Source organism: Pleurodeles waltl, chromosome 9, assembly GCF_031143425.1.
Source record: "Pleurodeles waltl isolate 20211129_DDA chromosome 9, aPleWal1.hap1.20221129, whole genome shotgun sequence".
Classification (NCBI taxonomy): Eukaryota; Metazoa; Chordata; class Amphibia; order Caudata; family Salamandridae; genus Pleurodeles; species Pleurodeles waltl.
The window spans coordinates 228288693-228303623 of record NC_090448.1 but is presented as its reverse complement, the minus strand read 5'-3'; the positions used below and the strand labels follow the sequence as shown (position 1 = coordinate 228303623).

General features: G+C 41.2%; 1 protein-coding gene across 1 annotated transcript in view; it reads left to right on the top strand.

The window, feature by feature from the left end:
* The window catches only part of DNAH1 (dynein axonemal heavy chain 1), an 827745-nt gene that overhangs the window by 629526 nt on the left and 183288 nt on the right, over positions 1–14931 (top strand). The window contains exons 52-55 of the mRNA XM_069206595.1: positions 1189–1360; positions 1713–1904; positions 9022–9132; positions 13523–13708. Of these exons, the coding sequence (XP_069062696.1) occupies positions 1189–1360; positions 1713–1904; positions 9022–9132; positions 13523–13708 (661 nt within the window). The remainder of the gene's footprint in view (positions 1–1188; positions 1361–1712; positions 1905–9021; positions 9133–13522; positions 13709–14931) is intronic.

Below are 14931 nucleotides of genomic sequence, written 5' to 3'. Positions count from 1 at the left end.
GACCAGTTTACAAAAAAAATAGAAACTCAACAGGTTGACTATGATACAGGTATTTTTTAGCACAACAGTAGCAGGGCTAGGTGATATATCTGGATCTTCAGGTTGCCTACTTACATATTGTCATTGTTCAGTCCTTCTGCCTTCACTATAAGGGAGACGCATTACCATTTCAAAGAGTTCTCTTTCAACCTGTGATCCACCTGATGGATTTCCAAAACTCCTGGTGGTGATGACAGCGGTGCATCTTAGATAGGGAACAAACTTGGTTGTAGCTTTTGGACCATTTAAGATAACATCATTTTATAGTGATATGTATTTGAATCCATGGATATGTGTGCAGTTTATTCCCAATATCCTTTTTAATATAGTGTTTAATAAATTGTATAAATAGTTTTTTTAACCTTTAAGAGTTCTGAACTGATTGTGAACATGACTCCACACCAATGTTAATTACCTTTTTTATTAGAGTGTAAATAGTGGGTTATATGAGGCTGGTTTCTAGGGGTGGGAGTCAAACTTGGTGGGTTTGCATTCATATACGGGCCACTAGTACATACATATGGTAGAACCTTTTAGCTTAGCTTCCCATTAAAACCTTAATTTTTGGAATTATCATTACTGACGTATCTCTTGGCTTGTCTTTTGAGTCTCTACAGTCATGTGTTCTTAATTTTCTTTTAAATATTCCCTTCTTGATTACAAAGATTTCAGCTGTAAGAGTTAACAAATTGAAGGCTCTGTGTGTGTCTTCACCATTTGCTGTTTTTCAGAAGAAAAGGTTATGGTTGTATTTTAAACCTTCCTTTTTGCCAAAGCCTTGAGGCTACGGGTGAAACGCGTTGTACTGGGAGGAGGCATTGGTGAATAAAGCATTTTGGACTTCCATTTGGTGTCTGGGAACTTTCTGTATGGTACCAGAAGCATTGTTTCATGTAGTGCTTTGTAAGGGTTTTGGGCTCTAAATCAAACCAGCCAAGTAAGGCTTTGACAAATGTATGTATTCACAGTGGAACACTTACTTTTTTTAGCTCATCAGTGTGAGTTAGTTAACATACTTTGCAAGTAATGAAACAGTGATAGAAGTATGTGCGTGTATCATTATCTGAGCAAATATAATGAATCTCTCTATTTGTGTAACTAATATTCTTTTTAAGAAACATCCTTTTTCCTCTCCTGTTTTTCCTAAAGTCCCATTGGGGAAGTTTTTCGTGCTAGACTAAGACAGTTTCCATCGCTAGTCAATTGCTGCACCATCGATTGGTTTAATGAGTGGCCAGCTGAAGCTCTGAGGTCTGTAGCATCTTCATTTCTTCAGGATATTCCAGAACTAGAGGCCAGTCAAGCTGTTATAAATGGCATGGTAAGTGCTTTTTAATTCAATGGATTCAGAATAACAGAGTCTGTGTACTTATATTTCCAAGCATTCTCTAAATGCATGGCTTATGTAACTGAATGTGTAGACTTTCAACAATATTTTGATCAATAATCATAAAGAACAATTTTCCAATCTTTCAGTATAGTTGTGGTTAAATGTTAACATCATTAAATTAGTATTTCCACTTCTCGTCTTTACTACTACATATGTAACTTTCCAGTACTCATAGAAAGCTATTAGTGTTTTCTGTAAAGCTTTAGTATAAAAAACAAATCATAACTTCATTTTTGTCTTTTCTGTTGTCCAATCTCTCTGTGTCTGTTGTCTTATCATACAGATCACAATGTGTGTTGCTATTCACCAGTCGGTTGCTGTAAAGTCAAAGCAGTACCTTGCTGAGCTATCACGTCACAATTACATCACACCAAAAAGCTACTTGGAACTGATGAGTATCTTCTCCCAGCTCATTGGCAAAAAGAAACAGGAACTCAAAACTGCAAAGACCAGAATGAAGACTGGCTTGGACAAGGTAAGGATAGAGTTGAAGTTTAACATGACTGCCATTGGCAAACAGCAGTCTCAGACAAGAGGAGTCATTGGAGTCAAGTCAAAAGTAGAAGATAACTTGAAGATATATTCTGAGGAATATTCTAATATCCTTAAACACCAAACTATAAAATATCAGTTTTTAATGATATTAATATTGAGTGCTACCTCTGTCACATTTCTACATGCATGTCTATTTCACATTAGAACATTTCCTTTTTTACATTTTTAGTCATGCTACTTGCCTCTTACTAAGTGCAATATCACCATTGATATTTCCTTTTGCTGCTCGGAGATTTATCTGCATCTGCAACCAAGTAGACAAGAGGGCAAAAGCAGTGTATACATGATTGCCTTGATGTCTCAGGTTGTGTGTGGAATCTGAGTGCTTAACTATGGTAGAGAGCCACAACAGTTTAGGTGTGAGCCATCACTGAGCTCTCTTAAAGCTTACGACCCATCTGACTCACAAAAGTAAATTGTTTTTTGTGACTAATACATGTGCAAGAAATATCTAAAGAGTAATACAATTAGTGGCATGCAAATTGTGGTGCAGGGATCAAAACTGAAAAAAACAGACTCACAAGGAAGCTTAGAAAAGGATATTCAATATTATCTTATGGAAAGAGCTGAAAAAGTTAAAAAAGGCAAAGGGTCCTCCACATAAATGTAAAGAATCTTCAGTTTTGTCTTCTTAGGTTGTAGTTGACGTTTCCAATGTACAGAGGGTTCCCACAACTCATTGCAAGAAATGTCCTGCCCCAACTTGTGAGCTGCAACCTTCCCAGTTAGACAACAGCTTTCTCTGTCTCAGTATCTTCTCCACCCTCAAAACACAGACAATTTCCATAGGGGCACAGAGGGCACACTGGCAGCACCTTAACCCCTTTTAGATATGTGTGTCAGCAGAAGAGTGGCACCATCAGCCAAGGAGGGAAAAGTTGAGGCTGAGCAATAGGCACCTTTCTTCATTGATCTCTGGCAGGCAGGCAGGAGGTCTGTAGTACAGCTGTCAACAATGTCTTCTGTCCTCTTCAAAGCCAGACTTTGGAGGGGCCTTCTGATGTGTGTCCATATGTTGTTTTAAAATAAGACATCTATGAACTCTCTGTTTTGCTGCTAAGCAATGTACTAAAACCTCAGAATGTGGAAACCCTGTCTTGGCTATGCACTGTCCTACCCTGCCCCTCAGATCCACCCCATCCTACTCATTACAACCACAATTTTACCTATATCTTCAAACTTAATTTTGATAGCCTTCCAAATGTAAAGTCACATATGAAATGCCTCATAATATTTATTTATCTGGACATATGCTGACAGCACGGCTGCTAGATAAATGTGCAATTTAAAATTATGCAAAAGGGGAGCAAAGCAATGGAGATCTCCTTAACGTAGAAAAATGTTTAGGGCTTTTAAGAGTTTGGCAGATATCGGATATCTCCCAAAAAGAGGAAAATATCTTATCAATCCTATTTGATATGTATAGGGCATCTGTGCACTACATCTCCTTTTGGCTGTTGTCCTACATCTGCTGAACTCTAAATGAGGTCTTGAGAGAGCCAAAGTTAGAATTGTCTACATGCAAAGGCCCACATACACCCCTGTATGAGCATTTAGATGCTAGATCTTTGAGACAAGGAGGTCCTTGGATCGCTGTTTTTAGCAGGATGGAAAATGACCTACCAAAGTGTCCATCAAAATTATGAGCTTCTGTGCTTGAAACCTTGATAGATAATACACAGAGCTTAACGTCAACCCTTTCATACTACTAGGAAGCTAATGTACCAATTACAATGCAGGTGAGATACGTGCCCTATGTGTCCTAAAATGGACATACAACAGAAGAAGAACCCTGCATTCTTAGCATTTTTTTGTCTTCGACCAAGTACACAGAGAGTTGTAAAGAAAGCTTGTGGCATATCTAAAATATGCCAGTAACATGGAATTTACAGATATTTTTTTTAGTGGGGATGCTTTGTATCGAATAATGATACTCAAGGTGTTAAGAGGAAAGAAAATATAGATCTTAAGCACTGGGAAACCTATCCATGACCCGCCAGGTAAACTCTGTTGCCTCCTCCTGCTGGCACACACTCTGTAAACTTCGGAAGATCTTCAGATGGATCCCATCAGACTGTCGCAGGACAGTCACCCACACCTTAGTCACTAGCAATCTTGGCTACTGCAATGCCCTCTGTGCCTGCACCTCAACTAGGAACATCAAAAAACTTCAACTCATCCAGAACACTGCCGTCGCCAGACTCATTCTGGACCTCCCTTGCTGAGAGCACATCTCCCAACACCTGAGGACCCTCCACTGGTTACCAGTTGAGAAGCGAGTAACATTCAAGCTTCTCACCCACACGTACAAGGCCATACACAATGCAGGACCAGCCTACCTGAACCACCGTGTCTCCTTCCACACTCCTGCCTGATCCATCCGCTCCGCCCGGATGGCCCTGGCCACCGTCTTTCGCACCTGCAAAACCAGCACTGGAGGACGATCTTTCACCTACACTGCAGCAAAGAGCTGGAACAACCTCCCCCTGCACCTCAGACAAAGCCTGTTGCTCACCATCTTCAGGAAGAACCTCAAGATGTGGCTCTTCGGATGAGGCCTTTCCCCTCCCCCCAGGTGCCATGAGACCCTCACAAGTGAGTAGCCGCACTCTACAAATATTGATTGATTGATTGATTACATCAATGTTTGTCACCAGGGAAATAGCCTCAGACATCCTCCCTTAGAATTGGGCATTGATCTCGATTATAAATAAAGTCTTGAGTCAATTGTGGTCTTGGGGATATATAAATTGTTAACCAACTGCGAATCTTGAAGTCTTGACCTTAGTTTGCGAAAGCTCACATAAAGTCAGCTTTTGTCATGCATGGCATAGGCAACCTCCTATAATGTCTGGCCACAGGAGGCCTCCGGTTGTATTTGCTAAAGGCCAAGGCATAGTGCTCTGTAAGTAACAGCCTGTGTTTCTTACTAGATGACGGAATTTCCTCTGATAGCTTACAAAAGGGCAATTCACAACACAGCTAAAAAAACACATTGCTGACACTGAAGGACTCAGCAGTGTCAGACTAGTGGCTGGGATATTGTTTCTGGGCAAAATATTGGAGAGCATTTTGTATGAATAACTAAAAGATCACATCAATGATAGCATCTTTTTAGACTCTAACCCTGCATGCTTCAGAGAATGGTTTAGTACTGAAATATCGACACTCGGTCATCAGTGATTCACTAAAGAATGTAAATAAAGGAAAGTCTGTTCACCCAATTTCGTCTGCCTCACTACAGCTTTTGGCATTGTGGATATGAGGCCCTCGGCACTCTCCAAAAAAGGATTAGAATGGTTGCCACATCCTTAAATGGGCGAGTTTCTGCCTGTCAATCAGAGATTACACAGTTAGGATTGGAAACTTCTCTTACTTTGACCCATCTCCTCATGTTGTACATCAAGACTCAACACTGGGCTCTGCTATATTTAGCTGATATGTGGAACTCTTCAACAAACAAATCAGAGAAATAAGTCTAAGTATCTTCTAGTATGCTGGTGATATACAGCTGTCTCAAATTAGCTCTGATTCCCAACCTGATAATCTAAAGCAAGGCCTTGAAGTTACCTAGAACTGGCTCTCCAAACACATTATTAAATTCTATCCTGACAATACCAAATTATTTCTGCTATCCCATTACAACAACTCAACTCTGGCCCATGATTTGAGCTTGGCCTCTAACAGCAATCAAACCAACTATGCATAGTAAAGCACAATCACTAGGTTTCCATCATGACATCAGGCGTTCACTGCATATTAATGTTAACAATATTGCCAAAAAATGCACAATGACAACTGCACAGTTCACATCCTTAAAGATCTGATCTCAGAAGAGGCCTTGCAAGGAATAGTCTGGTCTCACTTATCTCCAGAAAATACTATGGAACTGCCCTTGTCACTGGCTTCCTAAACCAGTCATGTAGTCCCTAAAATAGAATTGAACTCTGCAGCAAAAATAATCACAAACACCAAGAAAATAGAGCATACCTCATGTTGTGAGGTGTCTGAACAGGCCTCTTTAGAGCAACTAGGATAATCAATAAAGGCTGTCATAACATATGAAGCCCTACACTGTAGCACTCCAAGATACCTTCTGCAAAAGTGATTATCCTAGGGGACATCAGAAACCCCTGAAACAAAGAAGGATTGGTGCTTTAAATTGCAAAGATCATAAAGAGAAGTACATTTAACTGGGCTTTCTTGGGAGCAACACTGAGCATCTGGAATAACGTTCCTCTGGATCTGAGAGAGGCTCCTTCTTACGCTGCCTTTCAGAGAGGAACCAATGGACTCTTTTTCAACAGACAATCTGCTCCTTTAAATGATCTATGTTAACACATAGGCCGCCCAGAAACTCATTCTCTTTCTCATCACCCTTCCGGGTTCACGATAAAGATCGCTCTCCTGTCAATCTGGATACTTCTCCACGACAGTACCATTTTCAGCACTGTTCACTATATAAGAGTTGGTCTCTAGATGGCCTGTGTTATTTGAGTGTATAATGTACTGGTAAGAAATTGGCAACTAGAATATGTCTCTACCAGATAATTTGTTACCGAAGGTAAGTACCTTGTTCAGTACAACCATCTGTTTAACTATTTGAATCGCCTAGCAGGGGTAAAGGATGAATAACAGTTCAGTTCTGTTGAAGATGTTATCTTATAGAATAACGAAGGACATGTATACCACAGGGCTTATCCCACCATGCAAGCACTGTTAAATAACCATAAAGAAATGTATAAAAGGGTGTCACAAAAATTGCTAAAATGTCCATCACAAGGCGAGTGAAAGTCCCACCTCATACAATCCTACAGCTTTAAGACCTTGCCAGTGCCCAGCAGCACTCATCCCACAAGAAATTTCTCTCTGTTTCAGGTTAACCCTGACCTAGGGTTGGTTTTAGGCTCAGAGGCTTTGGAATGCACAGGTCTTTGATGTTGACTTCTTTATGGTTGCTGGGCAATCTGGTTGAGTAAAAATAAGACTCTAATGTAATTCCTCTCCCTCATCCTCTTAAAAAAAAATATTTTACTTAATTTTTTGTGGATGCAAAGCTTACAGGGTTGCTTGCTTTCTTTTTTGTGCCAGGATTATTTGTGCATGAGAGGCCATCTTTGAATGGGTTGTCCTTCACAGAACATCCATTGCAAGATTGCCTTTCGTGTGTTTGTGTGCTAAATAATGCGTGTATTTTCATTAAGGTGTCAGGGAAAAAGCATTGACAAAACTAATAACTTGACCAATTGCCTTTGCAACTGTTGCTTTTTGAAGCAGCTACCTTTTTATAGCTAGTTTTTCCACTTTAAAAATCCGGAGTTACAAGCAACAAAAGGAAAATCGGGATAGTCTGAGATACCACTACAATGGAAAACTTCACATTACAAAGAAAAAGTGAGAGAGGTCTGAATGCAGGGGAAAGGCAAGAGATGATAGAGGCAAAGAAGGACAGAAACAAATGATATTACATTATTTTGTGTTTTCGCCTGGCATCCCATATTGGGACCAGGCAGCGGCTGTGAGTTTTGCAAGTATTCCTTCCATCAAAACCATTAGTCGGACAATATGGGCTGGCTTGGGTCCTATGCTTGTTATGCTGAAGGACTCAAGTTGTATCTCACTAATGATGTCCTTTCAGGCCAAAATTGGTCTGAGGGCCAGATGTAGCAAAGACTTTGCGACTCGCAAACGGCGAAAATCGTCGTTTGCGAGTCGCAAATGTGTCTTTGCTATGTTGAAATGCATTTTGCGGGTCGGAACCGACTCTCAAAATGCATTTCCGACTCGCAAATAGGAAGGGGTGTTCCCTTCCTATTTGCTAGTCGCAATGCTATGCATTTTCATTTGCGACCGCGATTGCGGTCGCAAATGAAAGCGCAGTTACCATCCACTTGAAGTGGATGGTAACCCAGGCACAAACGGGAAGGGGTCCCCAGGGGACCCCTTCCCCTTTGTGTCTGGCAAAACAAATAATTTTTCAGGGCAGGCAGTGGTCCAATGGACCACTACCTGCCCTGAAAAATACCGAAACAAAAGGTTTTGGTTTTTGTTTCAAAGTGCAGCTCGTTTTCCTTTAAGGAAAACGGGTTGCACTTTGAAGAAAAAAAACTGCTTTATTTAAAAGCAGTCACGGACATGGTGGTCTGCTGTTCCCAGCAGGCCACCATCCCCGTGAGTGCCCTGAATCGCTATGGGGTCGCAAATTGCGACCCACCTCATTAATATTAATGAGGTGGGTCTTTGCGACCCCATAGCGACTCGCAGAAGGTGTCTGAGACACCTTTCTGCATTCCAAATTGCGAGTTGCAATTTGCGAGTCGCTGGGACTCGCAAATTGCAACTCGCAATTTGGAACCTTGCTACATCTGGCCCTAAGTTGCATGGTACTATGCTCACTGGTGTACTCTGGGCAGGTAGTTCAGCCTGATCTGTTCCTATTAGAGAATGATCAATGGCTCGATATATTTATATTTACATAAGTCTGGTTCCTGTCTGGTGTGACAAAGAGTGCAAAGACTAAGAGACTGGAGTGAACCAAAGTGATTGACAATGGCACAGACTTTCGCGTGCATTCCATCTATCACCATTGTGTTTCATTGTGACGCACTGCATGTGATGAGTATGCCAAGATGTGTGACCTTTGGTTTCTGTTCCTGTACTAATTGCAAGCAGAAAATAGGCCTTCACATTTGTATCTAATTGCGACTTGATTCTAGTGATGGCATACTTGAACAAGGCTCTGAAGGATCATACAAGTTTGGTGATAGGCTGCGGATGGAGGGGATTATTTTCCTTATCCTGTTCACTCTTTGGTGTTACTGGTTTCCTAGCACGCTTTTGTCTCATACCATAATATGTTGTCTTTCTCAATCCTCTGATTCTGTTTGTATCATTCTCTGGCTCCCAGGCTGTTAGTCCACATGTTGGTCCTCTCTAACCCTCTTCCCCCCCCCTCGGGTCCTTTTCACCTTGTTTTCTCTTGTCCTTCCGCTCTTTCTGTTGTCCCCATTTTCACTCATTCCCTTTTGTCTTTGTAGCTGCTACAAACTGCAGAGGATGTGGCAAAAATGCAGGAGGAATTGGAGACCATGCGTCCGCTTTTGGAAGAGGCAGCTCAAGACACTGTAACAACCATGGATAAGATCAAAGTAAGGAGAATGAGTTTGGAATGGCGACAAAAGAGTGCGTGTAATGCACCCCATCCTTACCCAAACACGGTTTATGAGTGCGTGTTAGTCGATTCCTTTCTGCCACAGATATATGTGTGGGATGACTATTAAAAGTACCACAGGATGAAGGACAGTTCTTCAAATCTATCATTGTATGTGGGGAATTCATGAGATTGGAATAATAATCTTTAGGCTATGTTGGTGGAGTCGAGAGAGCAATCAGTATTAGGTTTAAGTGAGTGCACTTATCCTACTTTGTGTGAAATGTTTTTAAATTAGACACTATGAAGGAACTGGCAGCTTTTACCAGTAACAAATACGTAGAGCTCCCGTGTTAATACGCGTGACTCTGTGAATAATCAATAACTCAATCGTGATTTACGAGATAGCACTTCAAAGTTATAGGCTACTGAAAAACGTAGAATATACATCGTATTACTTTATGCCACCACAACTGCAGCGGATAATGAAACTTGATATATAATATTATTGATGAGTGATATTGAATAATGGAGCTGTTTGTCACAGAAGGATTCTGAGTGACAACAAGAGCAAAACTTGAGTTCTTTATGATGGTACTCAGAACCTCCAGGTGAAAAACAGTCATTATTCCCTTTTTACCGAGCTATAGTTTTCTTTTGTGTAAGGCTCTCGAAAACCTCTGTCCCCTCTTTTAACTGCTACGAATTGGCAAATGAGTCATGGGGAGTGATGCATAACATGCCCTCCCCTTCCTGTCCCGAATGTTAAAAAACATTTGTGGGGCCCAAGTCAAGACAGTGAACAGAGGCAAAATGAGAGAAAAGGGAGGTGGAAAGGTAAGGTAGAGAATTAAAGATGAAGTAAATTGAGAGCTGTGAGAAAAATGTGAGGGCATGAGAGACGTGAGGTAGAGAGAGAAATGAGAGGTGAGGTGGAGAAAGGGTTGAAATGAGTAAAGAAGAAGTTTGATAGTAGGTGCATTGATTGTGAGACAGGTAAATATAGAGATGAGGTTGTGTGAAAAAAGTAGCTGGAGATATACAAAAGTCATATGGAGAAAGAACAGTGAGGATAGATGGAGGGATTAGGTACAGATAGAGTTAAGGTAGAGAGAGGGGATTGAGAGTAATGGTTATAGAGATGCTGACAGAGAGACATTGAGGTATATTGAGTGAGGTGTATTGAGAGAGACATTGAGGTATATCGAGTGAGGTATTTTGAGAGACAGATGAGGTAGGCAAAGGCGCGAGAGAGGGCAGAGCTTTAGAGCGAGAGTATGTAGGAGCAAAGAGCTGTAGAGAGAGTGCAGTTAAACAAGTGAAGGGTAAGGTAGAAGTGTGGAGAGAAAAATGACATAAGAATTATTTTTCAATTTAATTACCACCAAATTGCATGATATTTCAAGATTTAATGGTGGGGAGGCCACACATGCATACTAAGGGCCACATTTATCTGTGCTTTAAGTAAGTTCAGAGTGACCACAAGTGATGCAAACTGGCGCAAAGTCTGACTTGGGATTAACCTTCCAGTGCAAAGTTGCTTAAAAGTAATGCACCATGTGCAATTGTGCTTTAGTTTGCATCAAGGCTTCGCTCCATGGCTGGTACATAGACGCCCCCATTGTATCGCCCATTATGTTATGCACTGCCTGATCTACTAATATTGATTGATAGGACTTTGCACCATTAAAATATGCCTCTTCTAAGTAGGTGCTAAGTAGGAGAAAAGGATTTTATTTCTCCCACTTTCTATGTGTGCTGCACGGTGCGGAACACATACAAAATAGAAGTTTGAAAAAATTAGTCTAAATAGGGGTAAATTAACTAAAACCTCACACAGTGCAGTGCAGCAACCAATGCTTTTGCATGGTGTGAGATTGAGAGAGCAGGACTGCGCCATATCTACTAAGAGCTCTCTCACTATTGCTAGCTCACAGTCAGGCTGCCTATTGTCATGCACACACCTTTGCACCACAGGGCATAGGTAGCCGTGTCATGTCAATATAGGTTTCATGATGGAAGGGTATCCTTCCGGTACAAAATACCATGCTTAAACAAACTTTAAAACTTTTCCCACTTTGTATGTATGCTAACCAGGTCAGCACACATGCAAAGTCGGAAATATTTTGAGAAATAAAAACATTTCTTCTTTTAAATACGGTCTCAAAGAGGCATTCATGTTTTAATACCCTGTCACCTATTGTTGGCAGGTAGGGCCTTGCATCAGCAACCATAGCTCAACTTTACAAGGCAAAACAAATTTTGTGCTGTAAAGTTTATTCCACATAAAGTTTTTTTGCTGGTTTGTGTCACTTATTTGCAAAATGGTAGTACATAATGTTTTGCGGTGGAAGGCTACCTATGCAGAATAATTGCTAGACTCCCATATACCTATGCACTATGGGGCAAAAGTGTGACGCAAGGCAGATTCTGTGCTAGTGCTTGCGACAAGAGAGACAGCTATCCTGCTCTCTCTCTCTCTTTTGTGCAGCACGTCTTGTGTTGCATGAAAGAATGTAAGTGTAGCCTATTGTTTCTGAGAAGCATGCTCAGCTTTCAACTAGAAAAATAATGTGGGTTTTTATGAGCACGGATATTATGGAAGAGATTTCGACTGTCTCACTCACTTTACCAGGCGCCTCTTTGGAAACTGGGGACACTGGCAATGGCCCACTTGGTCATGCCTTAAATCTTCTCTGGCTTCCCTCCAACTTTGTTCCCCTCCCAAACCTTTGCCCTCTGCTTTCCAGAGATGCTCTAACTGTATCTGTGAGAGTCCTTCGACAGCTACCTGGAATTCCTTCATGGTGTATCACTTGTGAGAAACAATGTGTGTTACTCACTTGTGCAACATTATAGAAGAGAAAAACCAGATTAAGAATCTGGTATTCCCAACCTTGGCTGTCTCAGTGAGAGCAATACTTAACATATAGAATGATAGAAGGATAACAGTGAATAACGGGTATGGTTTTCATCGAGGCGTTCTGAATGACATGAAATAAACGAAAGTGAAGATTGCGTTATCTATGGTATAACTCAAACCCCCTTGGTGAAAAATGTTTGCCTAATTTACATGTCTGTCTTCTATAATTTTATGTTGTGTCTGACGCTCAAAATCATCTGCCCCTGCTTTGAACTTTCACACAAGGGTGGAGGAGTAACGGGGGAGACATGTATCCTATCCCAAATGTAAAATAATACATACCTGGCCTCCTGACACCCACCCTCACCATTCACTGTGCCTTCCCTTCCATCTGTTAAGGAAGCTGTGCTTCCTGCCTTCTATCACTGCCCTGATAGGCTCTGTAACAGCCCTTCCGAAGCAGTCTGAATTTCCTTTGTGACACACCAACATTGGGTAACAGCTTCTGGTAACAATGCTTGCTACTTCATAGCAGTGAACTGATAGATTTAGAACCGACCATTCATAATAGTGGCTTTCAGGGAGTCATGCATAGCACATAGAATTATAGATGGATAACTATGACTAAATGGGGATGTTTTTCACTTCGGGTGTCTCAGTGGCATTAAATAGACAACAAAAGTGAAGCTTGAGTTTTCTATGGGGTCACTCAAAACTGTGAGATGTGTTTGGCCCCTTCAAATCATATGCATCTCCTTCCAACAGGTAGGCAGGATCAGAAGAGTAATAGGGAAGCTTTTTATAACATGTTAAAAAAAAAAAATAAAAAAAAAAATCTGGTCTCCTGCCACAGATCCCTATCAACCTCCTCCCTGAAATTAATTTTTTTATATATGGCCTCCTGCCACGAACACGCACCCCACTGTATGTTCCTTGACTTCCCTCTTTCTACTCAAGAAATCTGTCTTCTAGTGCTGCTATGACAGGCTAACAGAGAGTCCAGTCAGAGTGGCCTCATTTATGACATTGCAGCAGTGTTTAACAAGTTCTAGTGCCCTTTGTAGGTATGCTATAGTAGTGAAATACCAGATTTTGAATCCAGTTATTAACACTAGTGTCCCAATTTACTTTTTACTCAAGAATGCTCATAAACTGAAAGAGAAATGGTTGTAATTTAGTATGCCTTAGTGCATGGTACATTTTGACAAATTGTCTTCAAAAGCTTGCATGCAAACACCTCGTTTTACTGCACTCTACATAAACAACTTTAAGATTTAAAGGTATGACTCTAGGGCCCTACTTTTAGTGGTAAGCAAGAGTTCAAGAAGTCAAGAACTTCACAACCTTAGCTAATAATATACAGTACATTTCTAATGATAATTAGTAATTATTCCACATATCACAAGACAGACTTGCTGTGATGAAGGACAAGCCTTATAATAACTAAGGCCTCTAGTACTACGTTCATTACACACTTTCAGAACTTGCCATTTTCCAGATGTTCTAAAAATTCTAATTTTTGCAGGTAGACACAGCCGTAGCTGAGGAAACACGTGCTTCAGTACAAGTAGAAGAAGCAAAAGCAACTGTAAAGGCACAGAAAGCTCAAGCCATTGCAGATGATGCTCAGAAGGACCTTGACGAGGCCCTCCCAGCCCTGGATGCTGCCCTTGCCAGCTTGAAATCGCTCAACAGAAATGATATTACTGAGGTAAGGATGGCACCAATCACACTGAGTTTCATGGGAGCTGCAAAGCAAACCTTTAGGGAGTAAACAAAAAGCCCCATAAACAGCCACAATTAGGTTGTTTGGGTAGGGGATGTGGTGACTTGCAAAACCACCCATGATCTGTAATGAAGTAATGTAAGTTCCTGGAAGAAGGAACAACTGTAACTAGAGTTAAGCCATCATTTACTTTCACCTGCTTTGTTTTATGGATTTTCCATATTCCATTAGCATGAATTCCTTATTGCAATGTAATTTCTGCAACCTCTATGAAGTTTGAAAAGCTTCAACAGTTTTGAACAAAATGCCAGGATGTCTGCAGAGGGAAAATCTTTGTTTATTGCTGTAGCTACCACATATCTAGAGTTCCCCGAACGGAAGTGCTCAGTGAGCATTCTAAGGACTCTGTAAGGTAGCAGCCAAGAGGTTCTCTGAAAACATGACAGGGCCTTTTCAGGTACAGCTGAAGTAGCTCAATTTGGAGCTCCTTTGGAATTCAGATACAATTATTAACAAACGTCTGAGACAGAAGGCCTATGGAATACTGCACAGGGATCCATGATACATATGGGATAAACTATCCCCTGCTACTCCTCCTATACATTGTAGGACATTACAAGTCATTTAGGAGTACTGTTGCCATACAGAGGAATGATGCCAAAGGATAAGCTCCTTCTAAAGGTCCTGGAACCTGGGGTGACTTGCAATATATTTTTAATGTATGGTAGAGAGTATTTTATTCCTCATGGTATATGGTCAACTCCGCCATGGCTGGTCCCATTGCCCAGCTGTGAAAGTAGAAGGGTTATGTGTGGGGTAGCTGCCCGACCATGTTAAACAAATCCTAGATACAGAAACCTCAATCAAAAGACATCCCGGCCTTGGGGAGAGAGGAATCTCTTTCACAGGTTGCTAGGACGTCTTGTGGTGAAAGCCAAATCTACCATTGAGACTTGGAATGGGAGGACTATGTACGAGACAGGCAAGACAACCCAAGTGGCAGTGGAGATTAGAAAGTACAACTTGCCCTGCTTGCCATCACCGAGACCAGATGGACACCGTCAGGACAGAAAAAAGACTGACTCCAGGAGAACTGCTGCTGTTTTCTGGGCACGAGGAAGAGAACACCTCACACACTAAGGGAGTAGTATTGATGCTAACACCAGCAGCCAGCTGAACTCTAATTGGATGGAATGCCCTTGGTCCCA